The sequence below is a fragment of the Halichoerus grypus genome, chromosome 11 (assembly GCF_964656455.1).
Source record: "Halichoerus grypus chromosome 11, mHalGry1.hap1.1, whole genome shotgun sequence".
Taxonomy (NCBI): domain Eukaryota; kingdom Metazoa; phylum Chordata; class Mammalia; order Carnivora; family Phocidae; genus Halichoerus; species Halichoerus grypus.
In genome coordinates this window covers 76,278,423-76,298,266 of record NC_135722.1, presented here as the reverse complement: position 1 = coordinate 76,298,266, position 19,844 = coordinate 76,278,423, and the positions used below count along the sequence as shown (strand labels likewise).

The 19,844-nt window shown below is 36.4% G+C and overlaps 1 protein-coding gene across 7 annotated transcripts in view; it reads left to right on the top strand.

Annotated features, from left to right (window-relative positions):
* Positions 1–11,816: 11,816 nt before the first annotated feature.
* The window catches only part of CCDC82 (coiled-coil domain containing 82), a 31,539-nt gene continuing 23,511 nt past the window's right edge, over positions 11,817–19,844 (top strand). For 4 of the 7 annotated variants that reach the window (XM_078058726.1, XM_036124480.2, XM_036124483.2 and 1 more), the window contains exons 1-5: positions 11,817–11,900; positions 12,198–12,384; positions 14,135–14,218; positions 16,741–17,474; positions 17,958–18,165. In XM_078058726.1, coding sequence (XP_077914852.1) covers positions 16,755–17,474; positions 17,958–18,165 — 928 coding nt within the window. In that variant the 5' untranslated portion in view covers positions 11,817–11,900; positions 12,198–12,384; positions 14,135–14,218; positions 16,741–16,754. The remainder of the gene's footprint in view (positions 11,901–12,197; positions 12,385–14,134; positions 14,219–16,740; positions 17,475–17,957; positions 18,166–19,844) is intronic. The other 3 variants (XM_036124481.2, XM_036124479.2, XM_036124482.2) reach the window with 3 other exon arrangements.

Below are 19,844 nucleotides of genomic sequence, written 5' to 3'. Positions count from 1 at the left end.
GTTAGTAAGCCTCTCTATGCCTGTTTCCTCTTCAGTAAAAGAGATACTATGACATATAGTACCTGCATGATATCACAATATTGTTGCGAAGAATAAATTGTATCCATGTAAATCATTTGGAAGGGTGGTTTGCACATGGTAAATGATACCATTATTGTTACTGTAGCATAGTTAGTAATTTTAAATAGCCAAGAGAGGAAAAGGTCAATCTGTTGTCCTAAGTGCCAGAAACAACCACAAATCCCTGTGAAATTCAATAAAAAAGTTATTGAAAGAGAAGCATATTATCTGTCTTGTTAAGTTTGTTGTCTAATTCTTTCTGGATTCCCCTTAATTTTTTTTTTTAGATTCTATAATTGGGTATATTTTGATGGCAAAATGTGGTTCTTTGAAACTAGAGAAGTCAAAGAAAAGACATATTCCAAAACTCATTATACTTATTGCAAAAGCTAGATACCTAAGGGTTAAAGACGGTGTCTGTTATGTAGTAAGCACTGAGTAAATATTCACTGAATGTGTAAATGAAAGCTTCTGAAAGTATATTTATTCCTGTTTGGTAATTTGATCAGTGCTCTCCCTACAACCCTTCAATGTGAGTGAATCACGGAACCTCAGGATTGAAAAGGGCATCTCATCCCACAACCAGTAGAGTGACCAAACCATTTCGCTAACAGTTTAGTGATCTGGCAGTCAATCAAAATTTTAGCTCTACTAATGATAGAAAACTCTATACTTCTGGGGGAATTCATTATATCTGGAGACAATTCTAACACCAAGTTAAGTCTTTTATTGAGCTACAAACTACTTCCTTGTTGTTAGTTGATCCACAGGGAAATAAACAAAATAATTTGTTGTAACCATGGACTAAGAGCAATACATAGCTGTCTCTTGCTAAATTCCTAGAACTTAGAGCAATTCCTGGCATATGTAAGTTTTCTGTAAATATTCACTATTATGTTGTTAATGTACACTTCATTAATTACTGGTTGATATTAAACTATTCATAGCCTTTTCTACATTGGCTCCCACAAACCACATTCTTCTCCATCCCACACATTTTGTGTTGAACAGATGTGGACGAAAGTCCACAGTCATCTTTAATAAATTTTATTTCATTAGATGATAGAATTTATCAGTCATTCATGCTTGGATTTTTTTCCGTTAGTTCATTTTTTAAAATGCCATTAAGTGCTATTAATAATCTGACAAACAGAAAATAAATGTCATGAATGTCTACTTTTATTTTGAAGCTTTTGTGTATCATGCTTTTAAAAATGCTATGTAACTTTGTATATTGTTATGACCTAACAAGAAATATGTTGAATCCTTGAAATTTAATTTTGTTTTTAGAATTCCTGCAGGGCTTTCTGTCAACCCAAATCAGGTTTAACCTAATTATATCCTAATTAGGCTAAATTCATATATTCCAGCTTTTTAAGCAAGAATGATGACAATAGCTTGATTAGAAGGCGACTCTGTCAAGGTAGAGAGTATATGATCGATGTTAATGCATCTATCTGTAAAAATTTTAAAAGAACTTATTAAAGACCAGGCATCTTTGCAATTCAAGAAAACATCCATTACATTGGGAGAGATTTTATGAAAACTCAGTCAAAATAAAACTCCTATATTGGATATTTTAATACTTTTAGAATATAATCATTATTGAACATTTTTCTTTAACTACTTTTATTTGTATTTGATTTCTGTTTTAAAGCCATCAAATCATCTCTAAGTAATATAAAATATGTATTATACATAAATATCTTAACTGTGTGTCAACAAGAGTATTTGTACCATGTATTTATATAAATCAATGAATAAATATTATATACTACATGCATTTCTAAATGATAACCTCAAAATAATTCTGGTTTTTAAAACCAATTTGAATGCTACTCATCAAAAATCATCAATCTTGCTGAGCATCTCTCTTCATCATCTCTCATTGATCAACGAAGCAGTATAGCAACCTAAAATACGAGTCATTTTTCTTTTTTTTTTTTAATTTTTTTATTGTTATGTTAATCCCCATACATTACATCATTAGTTTTAGATATAGTGTTCCATGATTCATTGTTTGTGCATAACACCCAGTGCTCCATGCAGAACGTGCCCTCCTCAATACCCATCACCATGCTAACCCATCCTCCCAACCCCCTCCCCTCTAGAACCCTCAGTTTGTTTTTCAGAGTCCATCGTCTCTCATGGTTCTTCTCCCCCTCCGATTTCCCCCCCTTCATTCTTCCCCTCCTGCTACATTCTTCTTCTTCTTTTTTTCTTTCTTAACATATATTGCATTATTTGTTTACGAGTCATTTTTCTAACATACAAAATACCTAAGAATTTAATTCCAAGTTCACAATTACACAAATCTGCAAGAAGAAATTAGGGGATGATTATTTAATTTTTTTGGTTATGAAGGAGGTAAATAATCATAGGTAGATAAATATTTGAGATGAATTAATAAATGAACAAATGAATACATGATAAAGAGTTAGTCCCCATATCATACAATAACAAAAGAAAGCAGTGTAGTGCATTGAAAAAGAAATGCCAGAGCCTGATTGTATACATTGCCTCAACACACTGTGAATACCTAAAGTTGCAAATCTTTACCTCTATTATCCCTCCCTTCAACCACAAACTCCTACTGTTTCAATTATCATACTGTCCCACTCTTCTCTTCATCTTTGATGCCTCCGGTCCTTTAATCCTTCCTACTGATAATATAAAAACTAGCATTCGTTCACAAAGTATTGTACGTTATTTTATTTATTCCTCTTAACAATCTGTATTATTATCCCCATTTTAGAGATGAGACTCAGAGAAACTTAGAGATTCACCCAAGATCACACTGCTAGGATTTCTGATATCAGGATAAATGGAGACATTAGATGCTTTATTCTCATCTTATATCAATCACATACATTATAAGAAAAAAACATAAAATTTTAAAAGAAGCAAGTATAGCCATCCTAAAAACAAGAAGATAAACTTTTGGAGAGCCATAAATCATGTAGAAGAAAATTGTATTCCACATAATAAAGTGGTGAAAGCTGGAAGCATAAGTCCAGATAAAACCAACAAGAGGCCTGATGTAAGGATCCAGGCACACAACTGCCACTTTCCAGGCTAGGCACAGGAGAAATCTATGCCTGTGTTCAAGAAGGAGCTTGGGGTAATTAATAGAACAACGCCCCTGGTAGCTGGTAAAGTCAGAAGGAATGGGGAGCATCCAAGCTCAGAAAACAAACTCCCAAGGTCGCCATCTGGCAGGTTATAATGTCCACTTCCTATTCTCACTATCAATGGCTCGGACCAAACTTTAGCATGTTTCTATACCTCCCACAATATGTGCTATATAAGCAGAGACCATAGTCTTTCAGGTAATCTCAACTCCATGAGGAAGGCACAATTAACAATGTCCAAGTATTGGAATAGTACCAACTCCATGAAAGACTACAAATTCAGTAGATGTTAGAGAACGGTCAGAGATTGACGAGAATTCAAACTGTAACTTTCAAATAAGTAAAATTAATACACTTAAATAATAAGATTTTTTTATACATGAAAGGATAGGCACTTATGAAAAAGAACCAATTAGGAATTCTGGAACTGAAAAATGGTAAAACTAGGACTTAAACACTGGTCTTCTGCTTCCAAGTTCCATGGTCTCTCCTCTGATATCATAGTTACCCCTACAAAGATACACAGATGCATATACATGCTAATTTGCTTTCTTATTTAGCTTCTTTACTACTCTGCCGCTATATATAGGCTTGACCTCATGGTCCATCAGAGGAGCCTGTTAGTCTATTGTCTCCACATCTTCTACTCTGCTCACCTTGCAAATTCATAATCTTGTGGTTCTCAGCCTTGGTTGCATATTGAGAGATATGTGGAAACTTGAAAACAAAACACAAAACACAAAAAACAAAACCCATTATAACTACTGTAGACTAAATCAGATCCTAGAGTAGGACTCATGCACTGATATTCTTTGTTAAAGCTCCTTAGATGATTTTATAAGAATAATTGCCACTGTTTTTGTTTCAGAAAGGGCTAATTTTCCACTAAAGTGTGCCTTCCCCTTCCAGAGTATGAAGTTGTCACTAGGAAGCAGCTGCCTGGCTAGGGAGTCACTCCCAAGCATTGCCTGTATGAAGGTAGGGCCAGGTGATTAGTTCTTATCATTAGGATGTGAACTGAAAAATTGTATATCACTTCTGAGAAAAGGAAGTTTCTAAGAAGCAGGGTATATTCTTCATCCTCTCTCTTTTTCCATCTGCTAACTAGATGCAGAAGATTTTTAAGAGTCTAGCAAACGCAAAATCACAGGACAGAAGGAGCCTAGGTCCATGAATCTACTTAAAGAAGAGTCATGCTCCAACTAAGTCCTTTATCATCACAAAACTGCTGAGAGAAAAACATTATTGTAAATCTCTAAAATTCTGAGGTGTGTTTCATTAGCTAGAGTCACCCAGATCAATAGAGAAATGGGTACCTTGAAGTGCGGTGTCGCTGTTGACAAAAATCTCAAGTGTGTGGCATTAAATCAGTGATCAGGAAGCGGGCATCAGGGAAATAAATACCAAAGGCTGTGTAATTTGGGATAGTGGTAGAAATATTTTATAAATATTACCTTCAGTAACTTGGAAAGCAAACCAAGTACCTGTGATCCCGTAGCTCTACAGCAGTGGTTCCCAAGTGGGGATGACTTGGCCCCCTGGAGGACATTTGGCAATGACTGAAGACAAATAAAACCGAAATGAAAAATTCAGTTGCTTTTCAAGACCAACTCAATTGTTATGACTCTACTCCTATCAGATTATACTGCTTTATGTCACTCATATCAGATTTTATGAGTGTTTTCTTTGTATTCCATCAACACTGTAACACTTAATTCTCTCCCTTTTCTACATGTCTCTAATATAAATCTCTTGAAGCGGATAGTCTTATCCATGTATCCCATACATTGCCTAACACATGTCTTACACAGAGAAAGTATACAATTAGTGTTTGCTGAGTACACATTTGTTGAATGTCTACTACTCTGCATTGAGCCTTCATCTCCTAATCCAGTATTAAGAGACACAGATTGCAAAAATCACTTCACAATATATTACAAGTCTTACAGGCTCCAAGGTCTTACGGACACTAGTTTTCGCATTATTAGGTGTCCCCAGCGACCGGTACCCTTTGGGCATTCTTCCATACCCCGCTTCTAATTGCATAAGCCTAGTTACTATGGGAAGTTGCCACTGCCCAAAGTGAGGAAAACAGAGTACATTTCTAAGGCATATGGTTGGTGTAAAGAATATAAATGATGGTCATTTAAGGAGGTTAGGGGTTGGAACATGACAAACTAAATTTTAATACTTGAGTAGCAACAAGGATACCCAAACCAGAAAGCACTATGGCTGCCTGTGGGAAGGAATGGTCAGAGGCAAAGGCATGTATGTACATCAGAAAAGGCTAACTAAGAAAGAGGACAGAGATAAGAAAATAGATAATTATCTGTTTTGCTATTTTAGACCAAGGAAGATAAGCTTAATTTGACATTCAGTTAAAAAACTATTTCAACTCCTTAGCCCATCTAGGTACCTCTGACATCAGAATGCTTAATGGAGAGTCTACTACAGACGGGAAGAAAAGCAACAATTTTAATTTCCCTTCCAAACTTAAATCCTGCTTCTCAATTGAAGATACAAATTTGGACTTCTGAAGACAGCGACTGGAGGTAGATTTGGGGTCCTAAGCATGCAGGTAATGGAAATGGATGAAGTCACTCAGGATCAGTAAAAAACAAGAACGAAGAAAAGCTTAAAATGTAAACGGTATACAAAGTACAAGCCAGCGAAGGAATGGATAAGCAAAATAAATCATGATGGTTTCTTCACATAGTCCTTATCACATCATGTTGGCTGTATTACTTGAGTTTACAATTGAACAGATGTTTTTTTTTTTTTTCAAATGTCATTTTTCCACCTTAATTTCAAGATCCTTAAGGACAAGAACCACTCTTCTTTTTATTTTCCTAAACACACCACCCCCAGTAGTCTTATGCATATAGTAAGGCCCAACCAATTTTTGATTCACTAAATTTACACCTGGCAAAGAATTCCACTTCCCTCACCATCCACCCCCAAAAAGTCCAAATCTCTCATAAAAAGTAAGTTCCTAATTTCCTGCCTGTAAACCTACTCTCATACAATTCTTGGCTACTAGGAGTATGGGTTTAAAGAAACATCGTAATGTACAGATGGGTTTTCTGAGAGCTGTTGTTTTATTGAGGCTCATCAATGGGAAAACCTGGCAAGACTGGTGAGAAAACTAAGTCTATGGCTAATTTCTATTTTTTTTTTAAGATTTTATTTATTTGAGAGAGAGAATGAGAGCAACAAAGAGCATGAGCAGGGGGAGGGGCAGAGGGAGAAGCAGGCTCTCCAGAGCAGGGAGCCCGATGAAGGGCTCCTTCCCAGGACCCTGGGATCACGACCCCAGGAGAAGGCAGACGCTCAACTGACTGAGCCACCCAGGTACCCCTGTGGCTAATTTCTTAATGGAGAAATCGAAAGCCAAACAGCCTCTGGTGGGACGTTAAGGGACTAGGAATCAGGAACTAAGGATTTATGACTTTGGGACAGATATAGTACCCAAATAGTTTCCGTCATCATCCACTAACCATTCCCAACTAGTGATCAAATGCATTTAACTTGGCACTGACTTTTAAACATTCTGTAAGAAAGAAGAAAAGCAAAGATTCCAGGGACCATCTATGAATGAGCAACACATATTAGTAAGCCTGGGACTGTGATGGTGAAACACACATTATTACAAAATTAACCTCACTGCAGCCCACATGTTTCTTTTTTCTTTTCTAACCAACTCTTCTTGTATTTCAACCTATCCTTCCTTCTCTTCCCCTTATCATCTCATTTGTTTTTTTTCCCCCTTTGATCTATATGGATCTGAGTATATACATACTCATGTGGTTTTCATAGTAGCGGTTTTCAGTATCTTTGGTCTAGCAAGACTTTCACGTTGGTACAATACTGTGCCAATTCCTCGCATCTCTTTGAGACTGTCTCATAAACTAAAGAGAAATGTTCTCATGAACTGTTTATTTTCCCAGTGGTGGGTTTTAAATTGTTTAAGTGAGAAAGGATCCTCACTGAGCATGGCTAACCAGAAATCAAAAGACAGATGACTCGAGTTTCAAATGCTATTAGGTTGGGGATAAACGGAAATGAACTACAGGGTAATGAAAGAGGAAGACTAACTTCATAAAAGAGTAAAGGAAAGGGCAGTTGCTGCCACAAGTGTACAGAGAAGTAAAGTCAGACATCCGTGAAGGGTGGGGGGAGTGGGGCTGGTGGCAGGAAATACATTTTGAAGACTGGAAAATGTTAAGAGGTTAGCCTAGGTTGGATAATACAAGCATAGGCTTTTGGCATCAAATATCTGGGCTTAAATTCTTACCTGTACCCAAGTGATCTTCAGCAATTAAGAGTATGAGCTGAGCATCAGTATTTCCACCATGATTTGAGGATTATATAAGTATATTGCTTAGAACACAACATGGTATTCAGTAATTGGCAGCTTTTATACTTACGCTTAAGGATAAAAGGGTCCAAAACAGAACTACAGCCTACCAGTGTTGGCAGCTTTTAGAAAAGAGAAAATAGCTATAAATCTAAAAAACAAGAGCAGTCTCTCACAGGCTAGAGAAAGAGTCACAAGATTCACACTCAAGGCCACAAAACAGTGAACCTTTTACTTGATATTAATATTTAAAACCACACAGCTTAACAGTAATGTTAATTTTACCACTAGGTGGCAACGATACAGCTGAATTTCACTGACAAGATTAATTTTTAAAAATTGAGCAAATCCAGACAGAAATTCCAAGAAGCTTTTATACATTTTCATATTAGAAAAATGAAAAATTCTTTTATATACAATTGAATTTATAGCAGGATGTATAATTGTCTGATTCAATATGTATGTTAATTTCTGATGCTTTTTCCTCTGTGCACTGAGGCAATTCATGCAATAATTTTTAAACAGTTCTCATCACAGAAGTCTTTTAAAAAAAATCTGGACATACATCATTAAGATAACAGAAATTAGGGAAGCTAAAAGTCTCCTTGAAGTCTTAGAATTCTAAGAAAGGCACTATAAATATAAAATGCAAAATATTTCAATGAAACAGTTAAAACTTTAAAAAAATGACTGATGGAGAACATTTTTTAAAGGGCCAAAACATGAAATAATACGGAGACCCACTGCTTTTCTGCTTTTAAATTATAAATTAAATCAATATTCACAGTCTTTTCAATGTCTTGAATAAACATATTAAATTTACTAAGCAAATTTATCAAAAATCTGACTTAAATGGATTCTAGAAGAAAGAATACCTTTTTACAAGTGTCAAAAGAGTAAATTAAAGTCCTTAGAATCTGGCACTTTCCATAATTATTTCTGCTTTCTTCATAAAACAGGTCACAACCTATGGCTTGTTAAAAATAATAACTTTATTCTTCTCATTTCTTTTTCTTTTCATATCAAATAAAAGGGGAAGGTATGATAAACTTTTTCAAACTATAGACATTTCCAAGTACACAGTAAAAAAACCATAACTTTAAATTCCCAAGATTCTTCCCCACATATAAGGTGGGAGTTCATATTACCACATATAACATTACAAAACCTGTACTATAATTACGAATAAATAATTACCCAATTCATAATATAAGACCCAATTAAAACAAGCCTATTTATTCCCCTTGTATAAATAACCTAAAGTTCCCCAAATTTTCAACTCCCAGTTTTCTACAAATGAATAGAACAGAATAGCTCATTTATATATCAGCTTTCAAATAGTTTCCTTACTAATTTAGTAATCACTTCCTATATATTTATTTCCAGAAAAATCTCCCCCTCTTGCCACATAAACAAATGTAAGAGAACAAAAGTATGATTTCTAAGTTATTTTTATAATTCATTGATCAGTTTCCTCATTATTGGACTTCACTTTTAATTATTGCAGATCACCCTGAAATCTAAAATATTTCTCATTCTGTCAGTGTATACAGATACACAAAACGTAATGTTTAAGATGTTAACACAAGAAAAGATTACTGTGGCAGCCCTCATAAACCAAACAACAGATTTCAGGAAAATGCTCAATCTGTTCACTGTTATCTGTAATTTTTTTTTTAGAAAGTTTAGGGAATGCCACTGTAATAGAAGGGGTAATTGCAGATCTACAAAAGTGAATACCTGTGCATATGTAATTTATATCTATACAGAATCAGCTTTCAATTATCTGCACAAATAAAGACACAGAGATGATGCAAAACATAATCCTCGAACCACTTCAGATACATTTTCGTATCTGCATTTCATAGGGCTGTGACTGAGAATTAAGAACGCAAAGAAAATTAAATCACACTGCAGAGATTAAGAGTTACAAACACAATTACCAAAACAATGGTTAACAATGACATGCCATTATTGACTTGAGGTTGTCATCTTCTGTTTATTTCTGATGGTGGCTCGAAGTTTACGTATCACGAGTTTATCAGGCAGAATCATATCACCTTGTTGTTCTAGATAATCCAATAAATTTTCAGTCCACTGGAGAGCAGCTGCATGATTAATATGTTTCTCTGGAATCAGTTCTATTTCCTCCTCCTCATTTTCACTAGATTCGTCTGTCTGGCCTTGTGCTCTTCTGATGATTTCACTGTCAGTTAACACTTCATAGCCTGGTTCAGTACTGTCCACTTCAAGCCATTTTTCGATGTTCTCAGTAGTCACATTTTCCAGTCCTTTGGTATGTTGTAAAATGGTGGCCACAGTAGCCACAGAAACATCTTCTTCATCAAAGTCCAAGCCTTCCTTCTCCTCTATGGTAGGAAGAATTTTCTTCCATGCTCTGCTGATGGTAACCGGCTTTACTAAATTCCATGCCATTGCTATTTCATAAAGTGCATCTAGCAGAGTTAGCTTCTTCCAGAATGATTTCAGGTCATTACCTTCTTCCAAGTTGTTCTGAAGAAGACCCGCACGATAATTTCTCTTCATTGTCGCTATGACTCCCTGATCCGAGGGCTGGATCAATGAAGCCACATTAGGTGGTAAATATTTAGCAAATATTTGGCCATCATCTGACCTGAGGACATTTTCATTTGGATGTGTTGGTGAATTATCCAACAAGAGCACAGCCTTTTCCTGCAGGCCTTTAGATCTTAAGTATTCTCGAACCTGTGGCACAAAGATCTTATCAAACCACTGTCGGAAAATGGAAAGATCCATCCATGCACCTTTTTGGCTGAAATAAGAAACTGGCAGGTTTGAGGTGTCAGTTGACTTGAAGGAGCGAGGTTTCTTTGCTTTCCCCACAACACAAAGTTTCAGTTTGTGTAAACCTGTTGCATTGGCACAACACATGATAGTGACTCTTTCTTCAATTGACTTGTGCCCCGAGACAGTGCATTTACCTTTGATCACAGAAGTCCTGGATGGTAGGCATTTCCAAAAGAGTCCAGTTTCATCTGCATTGTAGATCTGCTCAGGCTGTAAATTCTCTCGTTCAATAAAGTCTCGAAAGTTGTTACAAAAATCTTCCACAGCAGTCTCATCTCCATTTAATCTTTCATTTCTAATGTTAATCTCTCTAATGCTGTGCCGCTGCTTAAAACGAGTTAACCAACCAGCGGAGGGGTTAAAATCACCATCCATTCCCAAAGCATAAAAGAAGAACTCTGCCCTTTTTGCACAAATCGGTCCAGATATGGGATTCCCTTTTGCCCTTTGCTGGTTGAACCATTCTAGCATTGCTTTGTCCAGTTCCTCATACATGGATGGTTTCATAGATTTCCTCTTGGCCAGAAGACTTGTGGAATCAGAACTGCTTGCATAAGTTATAATCTTTTCCTTATTTTTTCTTATATCCCGAACTGTTGTCTCACCAATTCCATAAATCACTGCCAGTTGTTTGGAAGAACCTCCGTCTTCAAGTTTTTTTATTATATCAAGCTTATCTTTAATAGTTAACACCACCCGCTTCCGTTTCCCTGACATGCTGAGGCTCTGGGACTCACGGCCTCACCCCACACTCCCTCTGAAGCAATCTACAAAATCCTTCCTTCTTTCACACAGACTCACTTTAACAGTCCTACACGCTCAGTCTTTCAACCTTACCAGGAACCTGGTGGCCCTGGCCCCGTCCCCGGATGTGCTTGGCCGGCAAAGAGACGGCAGAGGAAGATGAGAGGGGAGCAAGTTTGAGGGAACAGGCCTTTAACTTAGATGGGCAGTAGAGGAGGCCCCAAGCCACCGCGGATAATCCGGATTACAAACATTTGTTTTATTCCCCCAGTGGCCGCGTTAAAGACTATAACCCCATCGTGATCACAAACCTCCTTCACGCCCTGATCCGGAGTAAAAGCCGGTCACTAGCCCCTGCCACACCCCAAAGTTACTGCAGAGAGCGGAAGAACCAGGGAGTCGGGGACTAGCCCCCTTCCCCAAGTGAACGGTTAGGTTTGATTTCTTCCCCAGAAGCCAACCCCTTCCACCGCAAGCCACACTTTCCCGCGCGGGGCTTAGCCTGGACAGTCCTCCCGGCCCCTCACAGCCCGCCGGGCCCCTCTCCCCACCTCAATTGGAACCAGGACCCGCACCGCTCCCTGACTAACGCGCGGCGACCGCTCCTCCCCCAGCACACGCTCCCGGAAGATGCCCCCTCCTGCTGCCGGCCCCGCCCCTTGCTCCTCCCAGAGGCGGGACTTCCCCTGGTCCCCGGAAGGAGGAGGAGCGTCGCCAGTCTGGAGTGGGTACCTGGGGCGGAGGCAAAGGCGGAGGCAAAGGCGGAGGAGCTTTGAAAGGTGAGGGCGTGGGGCGGCGCGGGGGCAGCTCGGGGCGGGGACTCGCTCTCGCTCAGGCTGCTAATGGTTTATTAACCGAGCAGGGGAAGCCGCGCCTCCCGGCAGGCGGGAAAAAAAAAATTCCCGCGGGCACTCTCGGGATGGGCGGGACGACACCCCTCAACGTTGTTCTCCACTCGCCCGCAGCCTGGGCCGAGCTGCAGTGGGCGGGGTGCCAGTTTCCTCCGCGGCGGGGAAGTGGGCAGGACTATTGGGGGAAGCTCGAGTGGTGATTTCGCGGGTTTCTGGCCTTTCCAGACTCTTGTTGGTTTTCTGGGTGCGGAGCTCTTCTGGGGCCTGGGGGTTTGTGTCGTCCCTCGCACGTCATCGTGAAGCTCTGTCTAAGGGTCCGGTTTCCTAGCTACGGTGCCCCTCTCTCCCGGAGGCAGAGCAGCGGACTGGCGGGCGTGCTGCGCTGGGTGCCTGCGTTCCGCCAAAGAGCCAGGTTTGTAATCAGGAAAATGACTGGTGTTAATTCCCCAGAGGATCTTTCCTCTGACACTCAACCCTGTTGGATTTAGAGAACCACCTTCAGTATTTAAAGATTTTAATGAATACTGTAGTTGTCCCGGATGCTAAGCTGGCAGGATGCACTCTATGCGAAATTGTGGAGCGTTGGTTCGTGATTCTAAGTGGGGCAAATTGGCTTTCCTCTCTTCATATGTTACCTTCCCATTTCCTATTTCTGCCCTGTTGTGCTGCCCTGTTTTCCAGCAGTGGAAGAACTGTGATAAATTTATTCACAGCAATGTGAAAAGAACTTAAATGAGAATCATACACTGTAGCCCTTAAATCATGTACTATGCCGGCTTGTTTTGGTGTCCCTAGTAATTTCATCAGATTGTGAGCTCCTTGGGAGCAGAGACCGTGTTGTTGATTTCTTCTGGTAACGCCACAGCTCTGAGCATGTGCTGGCACATAGTGTGTACATTCAGTAACCATTTCTTTGATCAGTTAAGGTTTCCTCTCCAAACTGTCCTATAAAAGGAAACATCAGGGAGGGGTGTTGTATTACAAACAGGAATGCACCCCTTCTGGTGGAATTTCAAGGAATGGCTGCCCTTCAAACCTTACAAATGTAAACTGTCACCTGACAGGGCAAGTGATTCCTAGAATGAATCTTTTCTTTAGGATGAGTTAACCTCAACGTCTAGACTAAAGGATATTTCTTCTGATGAGAAATTGAAGTAGCATTATCAAAGTACCTTTTAGTTGTAGAGTTAGTGTGGGTGAGAGAGTAATATGGATTCTTACCTTTAACTTACTTTCTTTGGCAGAGAGCATAGCTATGTATGTGCCTTTTATGTGATATTAACTATGAAGCACAAAGATGTGATAGTATTGATCTTCTTCATTTATTTAATGCTTTCTGTTTGGAGTCTTTCTGTTTTTCTCTTTGCCTAAAGGTAAGGTTTCATTAAAGAAGCTTGATTAAATTCTCATTTCAAGAAATTGAGTATATACTCAGCATATAAAGAGATTACATCCATTGCATGGATTCTTTTTTTGAGTGAATTCCAAAGACCAAGAGATGGCTTATTCATCAACCTAGCTTCACCTTCTCATTTCTCTTCTCAGGTTCAGTTCACTCACCTTTTCCCTCTGTCATCATTCTTCCCTCCCCAGCTAACATAGGAAAAGTATTCACAATTTTAAAAGAGGAGCCTACCATATTTAAATTATCTTCTTTTTCAATGACAGAATTTTTGACGTTATTGATAAAATAGCAGTTTTGAAATATGAAGAGAGAACTGGAAATTTGGCAGTTGGACAAATGAAACTTGATTTATTTTACTTAAATAAAATTTGCTTCTTCAAATATCCAGTACTGCAGTTTTCCCAAATAAATTTTTTTTCTCTCATCAGAGACTGCCTTTTTTGAAATTTTTACTTTTGGACTCAATGGGGAATCCTTAAATTTTGTAATCAGTGTCATCAATAAGATGGTAGAGGGAAGTTTCAAATTTTCATCGCTTTTGCACATTCTTTTCTTGCCTATTGGACGATTTCCAGAAGTGTCTGGCCTAACTCATGTGCACTAGAATTCTGTTACATAATTTTTTAAAAAGCATGTTTGTAAACTCTAAACTATTTTGATTATTTTATGAAACTAAAATTTAGCATGAATGAGAGATAAAATAATGACTTTTTAAAGGCATGATTTTTACTACCTTGTATAAATATAATATTGGCAGCAGTCATTGTGTAGGACTGGACGGGGAATCGGGAGACCTGGTTTCTAATCCCTGCTCTGTCACTAACAAGCTGTGTGATCTTCGGTAAGTCACTTAAACTCTATGTCCTTGGCTTTGATATTTACAAATGAAGGGAGACAGTATCTTCCTTCTAGGATAATTGTCAGGATTTAAAAACAGATATGAAAATACACTAAAAAATTCCTATACATACAGGATTTTTTCATAGCTTAACTGTGTGTAGTGATAGGTATTTTTATAGTGTCATGTGCTTACCTGTTCTACCATTGTCATAGGAGTCACCTATTGATATGATAAATAACTGTCTTTTGTGAGATAGTCATCTAGTGTACATGAAACTGCTTTTGAGGACTAATAAAATCATCTTTCATTTAATGTTCCTAATGTTCACACCTGCTTTAGTGTATCTACTGAAGCCATATTTGTCATTTGTTTTCATAAATGTTTTTTCATTATTTCTCCTAATTCAGACAGACTTATTAGAAAGACATTAGTAGTGTAATGCACTTGCACAGTTTGTGCAAATTTAACTGTATGTGCCCAAAAAATACTTATTTGTAACATATGGCTTCACAATATAAGCTGCCTGATTTATCTGGTGCTTAATTTAAAAAAAAAAAAAAAACCAACAGTGATCTGTTCAAAACCTGGAGAAGAAACTGGGTGGATCTACTGTGAAGCAGTATGGTATATAAAAAAACATACTTTAAAGAGTAATATAGAGATTTTTTTAAAGGTGATTTTGACCACAATTCTCATCTTTGCTGATTTTATTATAAGCCTTCTGTAATATGCAAGCAAAGTGTAACTTCAAGTAACAGAATATTTTGTCTGTTGACTAGGATTTGTTAGATTGCTGTTATAATGCTTAGTGTATCTCCTAGCAGTTACTGTTATAAGGTCACTCTTCAGCCTACACTATAAAGAAAATTTCTGGTATATAATCTTAGCAACCGTTATCCTGATTTTATATGAGGTGTTACCATTGTAGAAACTGTCACATTGCTTTTAAACATAACAGAATTTGTACAACCAAATGAGTGGTATTTCCCCCACTCCCACCCACCCAAAAAAGGAATCATCTTGGAAAGCTATAAACTTGATTCAGTGATACTACCATTGCTCAAAAAATTTTGGCATTCTATTTTTCGATTACCTTCAAAGTTACAGCACATCTAAAAAATATCTGTAATGGTAATTAATATTCATATTTTGAAATTGGATTTAATTTCTGGAAGCTGCTAACAGTCCCTAAACTAAGACAAGTCAATAAAATAGGTATTTAAGCCACTTTTTGGGATTAAAAAAAATGGAGTGGGGTTATTTTCATATTTTTATGTATTGTTTGATACTATGTTTTATAGAAAATCTCCAAGAATATTCTGTGCCATGGTGCAAATATTGGAATAATTAGTCTCATAAGGTGATTTCTTTTGAAGGAGATAGCACTCAATAGAATATATAAGTTCTTATACATATATTATGAGGTCAGTCTCATTACATTGTGATCATATGTCTAATTCCTTAGCAACTACAGAAGTATATACATGTTACTGTTCTAGTTATCTTACTTGTCTCTAATTGTTCCTTTATTATGTACTTGTGATAATTTTAATGGTGGTCAGCCTTCTCTGAATCAGAAACTTACAGTATTTGTTTTCCTTCCCAATATCATGTTCTGCTTCACCATGAAACTATTTTTTCACCCAATTTTGGATTATTAGTAAGTTTTCTGTTGGATTATATCTTTAACTTTGAGTGGTTTAAAGCCACTGCCATTTTACTAAAGTATATAGAAGCTACAATCTTAGTGGATAGGTGATCTCTTAATTTTGCAATGCTATCTTTTGTCAGCTACTACTTTATAACTTTCTTCATGTAAATTGATTGGTCCTTTATGTTATAATTCATATCATTTCTCTGTTCAGAATCCTTGGCCTAAGGATGAATGATTCTGGTAATCCCACCCTATGTTTCTATACTTGTCTCTTTTTTTCCAGCATAAAGCCTTTCTTCACACCTTTTTTGGTCACACTTACTTAACATACCATGTTCTCTCTCAGTGCCGAAGTTTTGACCTTACCATTTTTACCTGCCTGAAATCCTTTTTTCTGTCATTCTTTTTGTTGAAATATAGCCAGTCCTTTAGAAGTCTATCAGATCATATCTGTTCAATAAAATCTTCAGTGAAGCACTTGCTATACTGTTCTTCCTGCATCTTTATAATTTTATTGCAGTTATTTTTATCTCTCATTTTGTACTAAATGAATACCTTGCATTTTTCTTAATATATGTTTGTATGTTCTACCCATGGATAATAATCTTCTGGAGAACAGGACCATTATTTTTCTGTGTATCCCTTTCAGCACAAAATATAGCATAATTCAGAATAAATGTTCATACAATTATTTCATAGATGTTCAATAAATTATATGTTGAATAAACTATCTTAACTCAGATATTTTATGTGATTTTTACCTTTGTGAACCATTTTATAACACCAAATAAATATAGTTTGTACCATAATGCATTCATTGTTGTAATCTGGTTATCATTATTATATTCCTAATAACTTTATTTTGTAGAAGCTTAAGTGAAAATGATACATGTTAGAAGACACGAAACAAGGAAAAATTCTAAAACTCAAGAGCATGAGCAGAAATCTCGAGTTGATTGGAGGCGGACTAAAAGAAGTAGTATCTCACAGTTATTTGATAGTGACGAAGAGCTTGACAGTGACGAAGAGTTTGATAGTGATGAAGAGCTTGACAGTGATGAAGAGCTTGACAGTGATGAAGAGCTTGATGATAACAAGGGGTTTGATAGTAATAAAAAGCCGGAAAATGAAAGAGAACTTAGATTAATTAAAGTTGAAAGTGAAAGTAGTAACTGTGAGCATCTCATGAACACTGGCAACAGTTCAGCATATGAAGAAGAAAAGAACAAAAACAAATATAGAAGTGTTGACTTACCAGATCATGGAAAACATTCAAGTCAAGAGGATGATGATCTCAACAAACACACTGGACAAATAATAGAAGAGGACTTAGAAGAAGAACACATCAAGCGAGGGAAGAGAAAAAGGATCTCCTCTGTTATGTATGACAGTGATGAGAGTGATGATAGTGATATCCTAGTTAGAAAAGTAGGTGTTAAACGTCCACGTAGAGTGGTTGAAGATGAATGTTCTTCAGTTGAGATGGAGCAAAAAAAACCTGAAAAAACTCTAGCTGCAAGAAAGCGAGAACAACTCCAGAAACTGAAAGAACTCTCAAAACAAAGATCTCGTCAGAGACGAAATAGTAGTAGAGATTTTGAGGTGTGTTATATTTTATTGGTTTTGTTACTGTTTTTAAATTTTTCCTTAAAGTACTTATTTTTTATAAAAATCAAAGTGTTGAGTCTGTTCTATTTCTCAATTTTTGAATTTATTTTTCAATCAAGTATCCTTGAACATGTTTGATTGCACTGTTGTGTCTAATATATAGTTTTATCATGAGCCTCAGTTTATCATTCTTTTAAAATTGAAAGACTGTTTCATATGGTCTTTCCTCTTTTTAACTTCTAATTATAATCTTAATGTCCACTTTAAACATTTTATATCATTTACCAAGGTATATTATCTTCTTCCTAATTCCAAAAGTTCAGCATTTAACATGACAAGACTTTTTTTTAACCTTACAATATGATGTTAATTTCCATGGATCATTGTTTTAGTTTCAGATTTAATCTTTTAATTTCACATCCATACTGACAATTTAAGGGTACAAATTTACTGAAGGATATGTTTTAATTTAATTAGGACTCTGAAAAGGAATCCTGCCCAAGCAGTGATGAAAATGATGATGAGGAGGAGGAGGAGGAGGATTATGAATATGATGAAGATGGAGATGATTATATTATTGATGACTTTGTAGTTCAAGATGAGGAGGGTGATGAAGAGAATAAAAGCCAGCGAGGAGAAAAATTGACTACATCACAACTGAAATTAGTAAAACAGAATTCTCTTTGTAAGTTAATATCAAGAAAATGTTTTATGACTTGCTCTAATCATGATATTATATCAAGTATCAAATCAGCCTTTTACTATATGTTCTAAGTCATTGATGAGGAACTATGGTTTTATTTTTAGGTAATTTTGTCACTCTGATAATAGTCTTTTCTAGTAGTTTCAGGAACCCTTTATACTCAAAAGTTATTGAGGAACCCAAAGAGCTTTTGTTTTTGTGGGGTTTACCTATCAACATTTACCACTGTAGAAATACAAAACAGAGAAATTTAAAATATATTTATTAATTAAGACTTAAACTAACATTAATAAGCTTGTTACATGTTAACATAAGTAACATTTTTATTAAAAATAACTATTTAAAAAATAAAAATGGCATTGTTTTACATTTTAATAATTGTATTTAATATATAGCTTGATAGAAGGCAGCTAGGTTCTGATACCTGCTTTTGCATTCAGTATTTTGATGTTTTGGTTGAAGTAGATGAGAACAATTTTGCTTCACACAGATAGGTAGCTGGAAAAGGGAGAAAGATTTTAAAAGTATCTTCAAAATAATGTGGATATTCTTATTTGTCACTATACCACAATTCAACAAGTGATTGTTTCTTAAAGTTAGTTGCAATATGGAATCGGAAGCCATATAAACTCATTTATGTGGTTTATATATGCAACTAATTTTAATCCCTACTTACATTGCATTCCATTAATCTGTCTTGCAGTTTGAATGGGTCTTTTACCCATACATGACTTTGTAACATCATGCATTAGTCATTTGGAAAACACTGGTTCACTGGGTTATGTAGATCTTCCAAATGTTGACACATTTCTTTATATAATATTTTCAAAATTACATTTGTTAATATCACCACCAATCTCATCAAAAATTTTTTTAGGTATGGGGAAGCTGTCCAAGCTCACAGTAGTAGCAGATACAAGTTTTCTAAAATTCTAATTTCTACTTAAAAATCTGGTTTTTTTTTAATCTCTGGCAACAAATACTGTGAATTCTTGAAATCACAGGTTCCTTTTGTTCTTTTTTGAGAAAATTGACAAATGCCTGAATATCCATTGTTTGTCAGTTGTTCATTCGTTCGTTCTTTTTCTTTCTTTCGTTTTTTCTCTTTCTTTCTTCCTTTCTTTCTTTCTTCCTTTCTTTCTTTCTTTCTTCCTTTCTTTCTTTCTTCCTTTCTTTCTTTCTCTTTCTTTTCTTTCTTTCTTTTTCTTTTTCTCTCTCTCTTTAAAAAAAGAGTTGCATGCTCTACTGACTGAGCCAGGCTGGTGCCCTGTCAGTTCTTTCAAGTAAACATGGTGTTTCATGATAAATGAATCTTTTTCAGCTCCCAACTCAGTTTTTCCTCAAAGTATGATTGATCATACTATGATACAGCATAGGTCCTTTATGCATACTTCCCATTTCATCCCATTGAATACTAAAAAGATGTATGTTCAAGATTTAATAAAATTAATAGTTTTTACTACTTCATCAAAGACATTCTTTAGTGAAAGTAGCTTTTTACTGAATGTATAGCAATGATGACTACAGTGATTACTAGTGGTTTGGTGCTACTGCTGTAATTCATGTTAGGGAGCCAGCTGCCTTACCCATAGTGACTTTTTGTGCCATCATTGAAAATGTCAACATGGTAAAAACAGCATGATTATCTTAGTGTCATTATT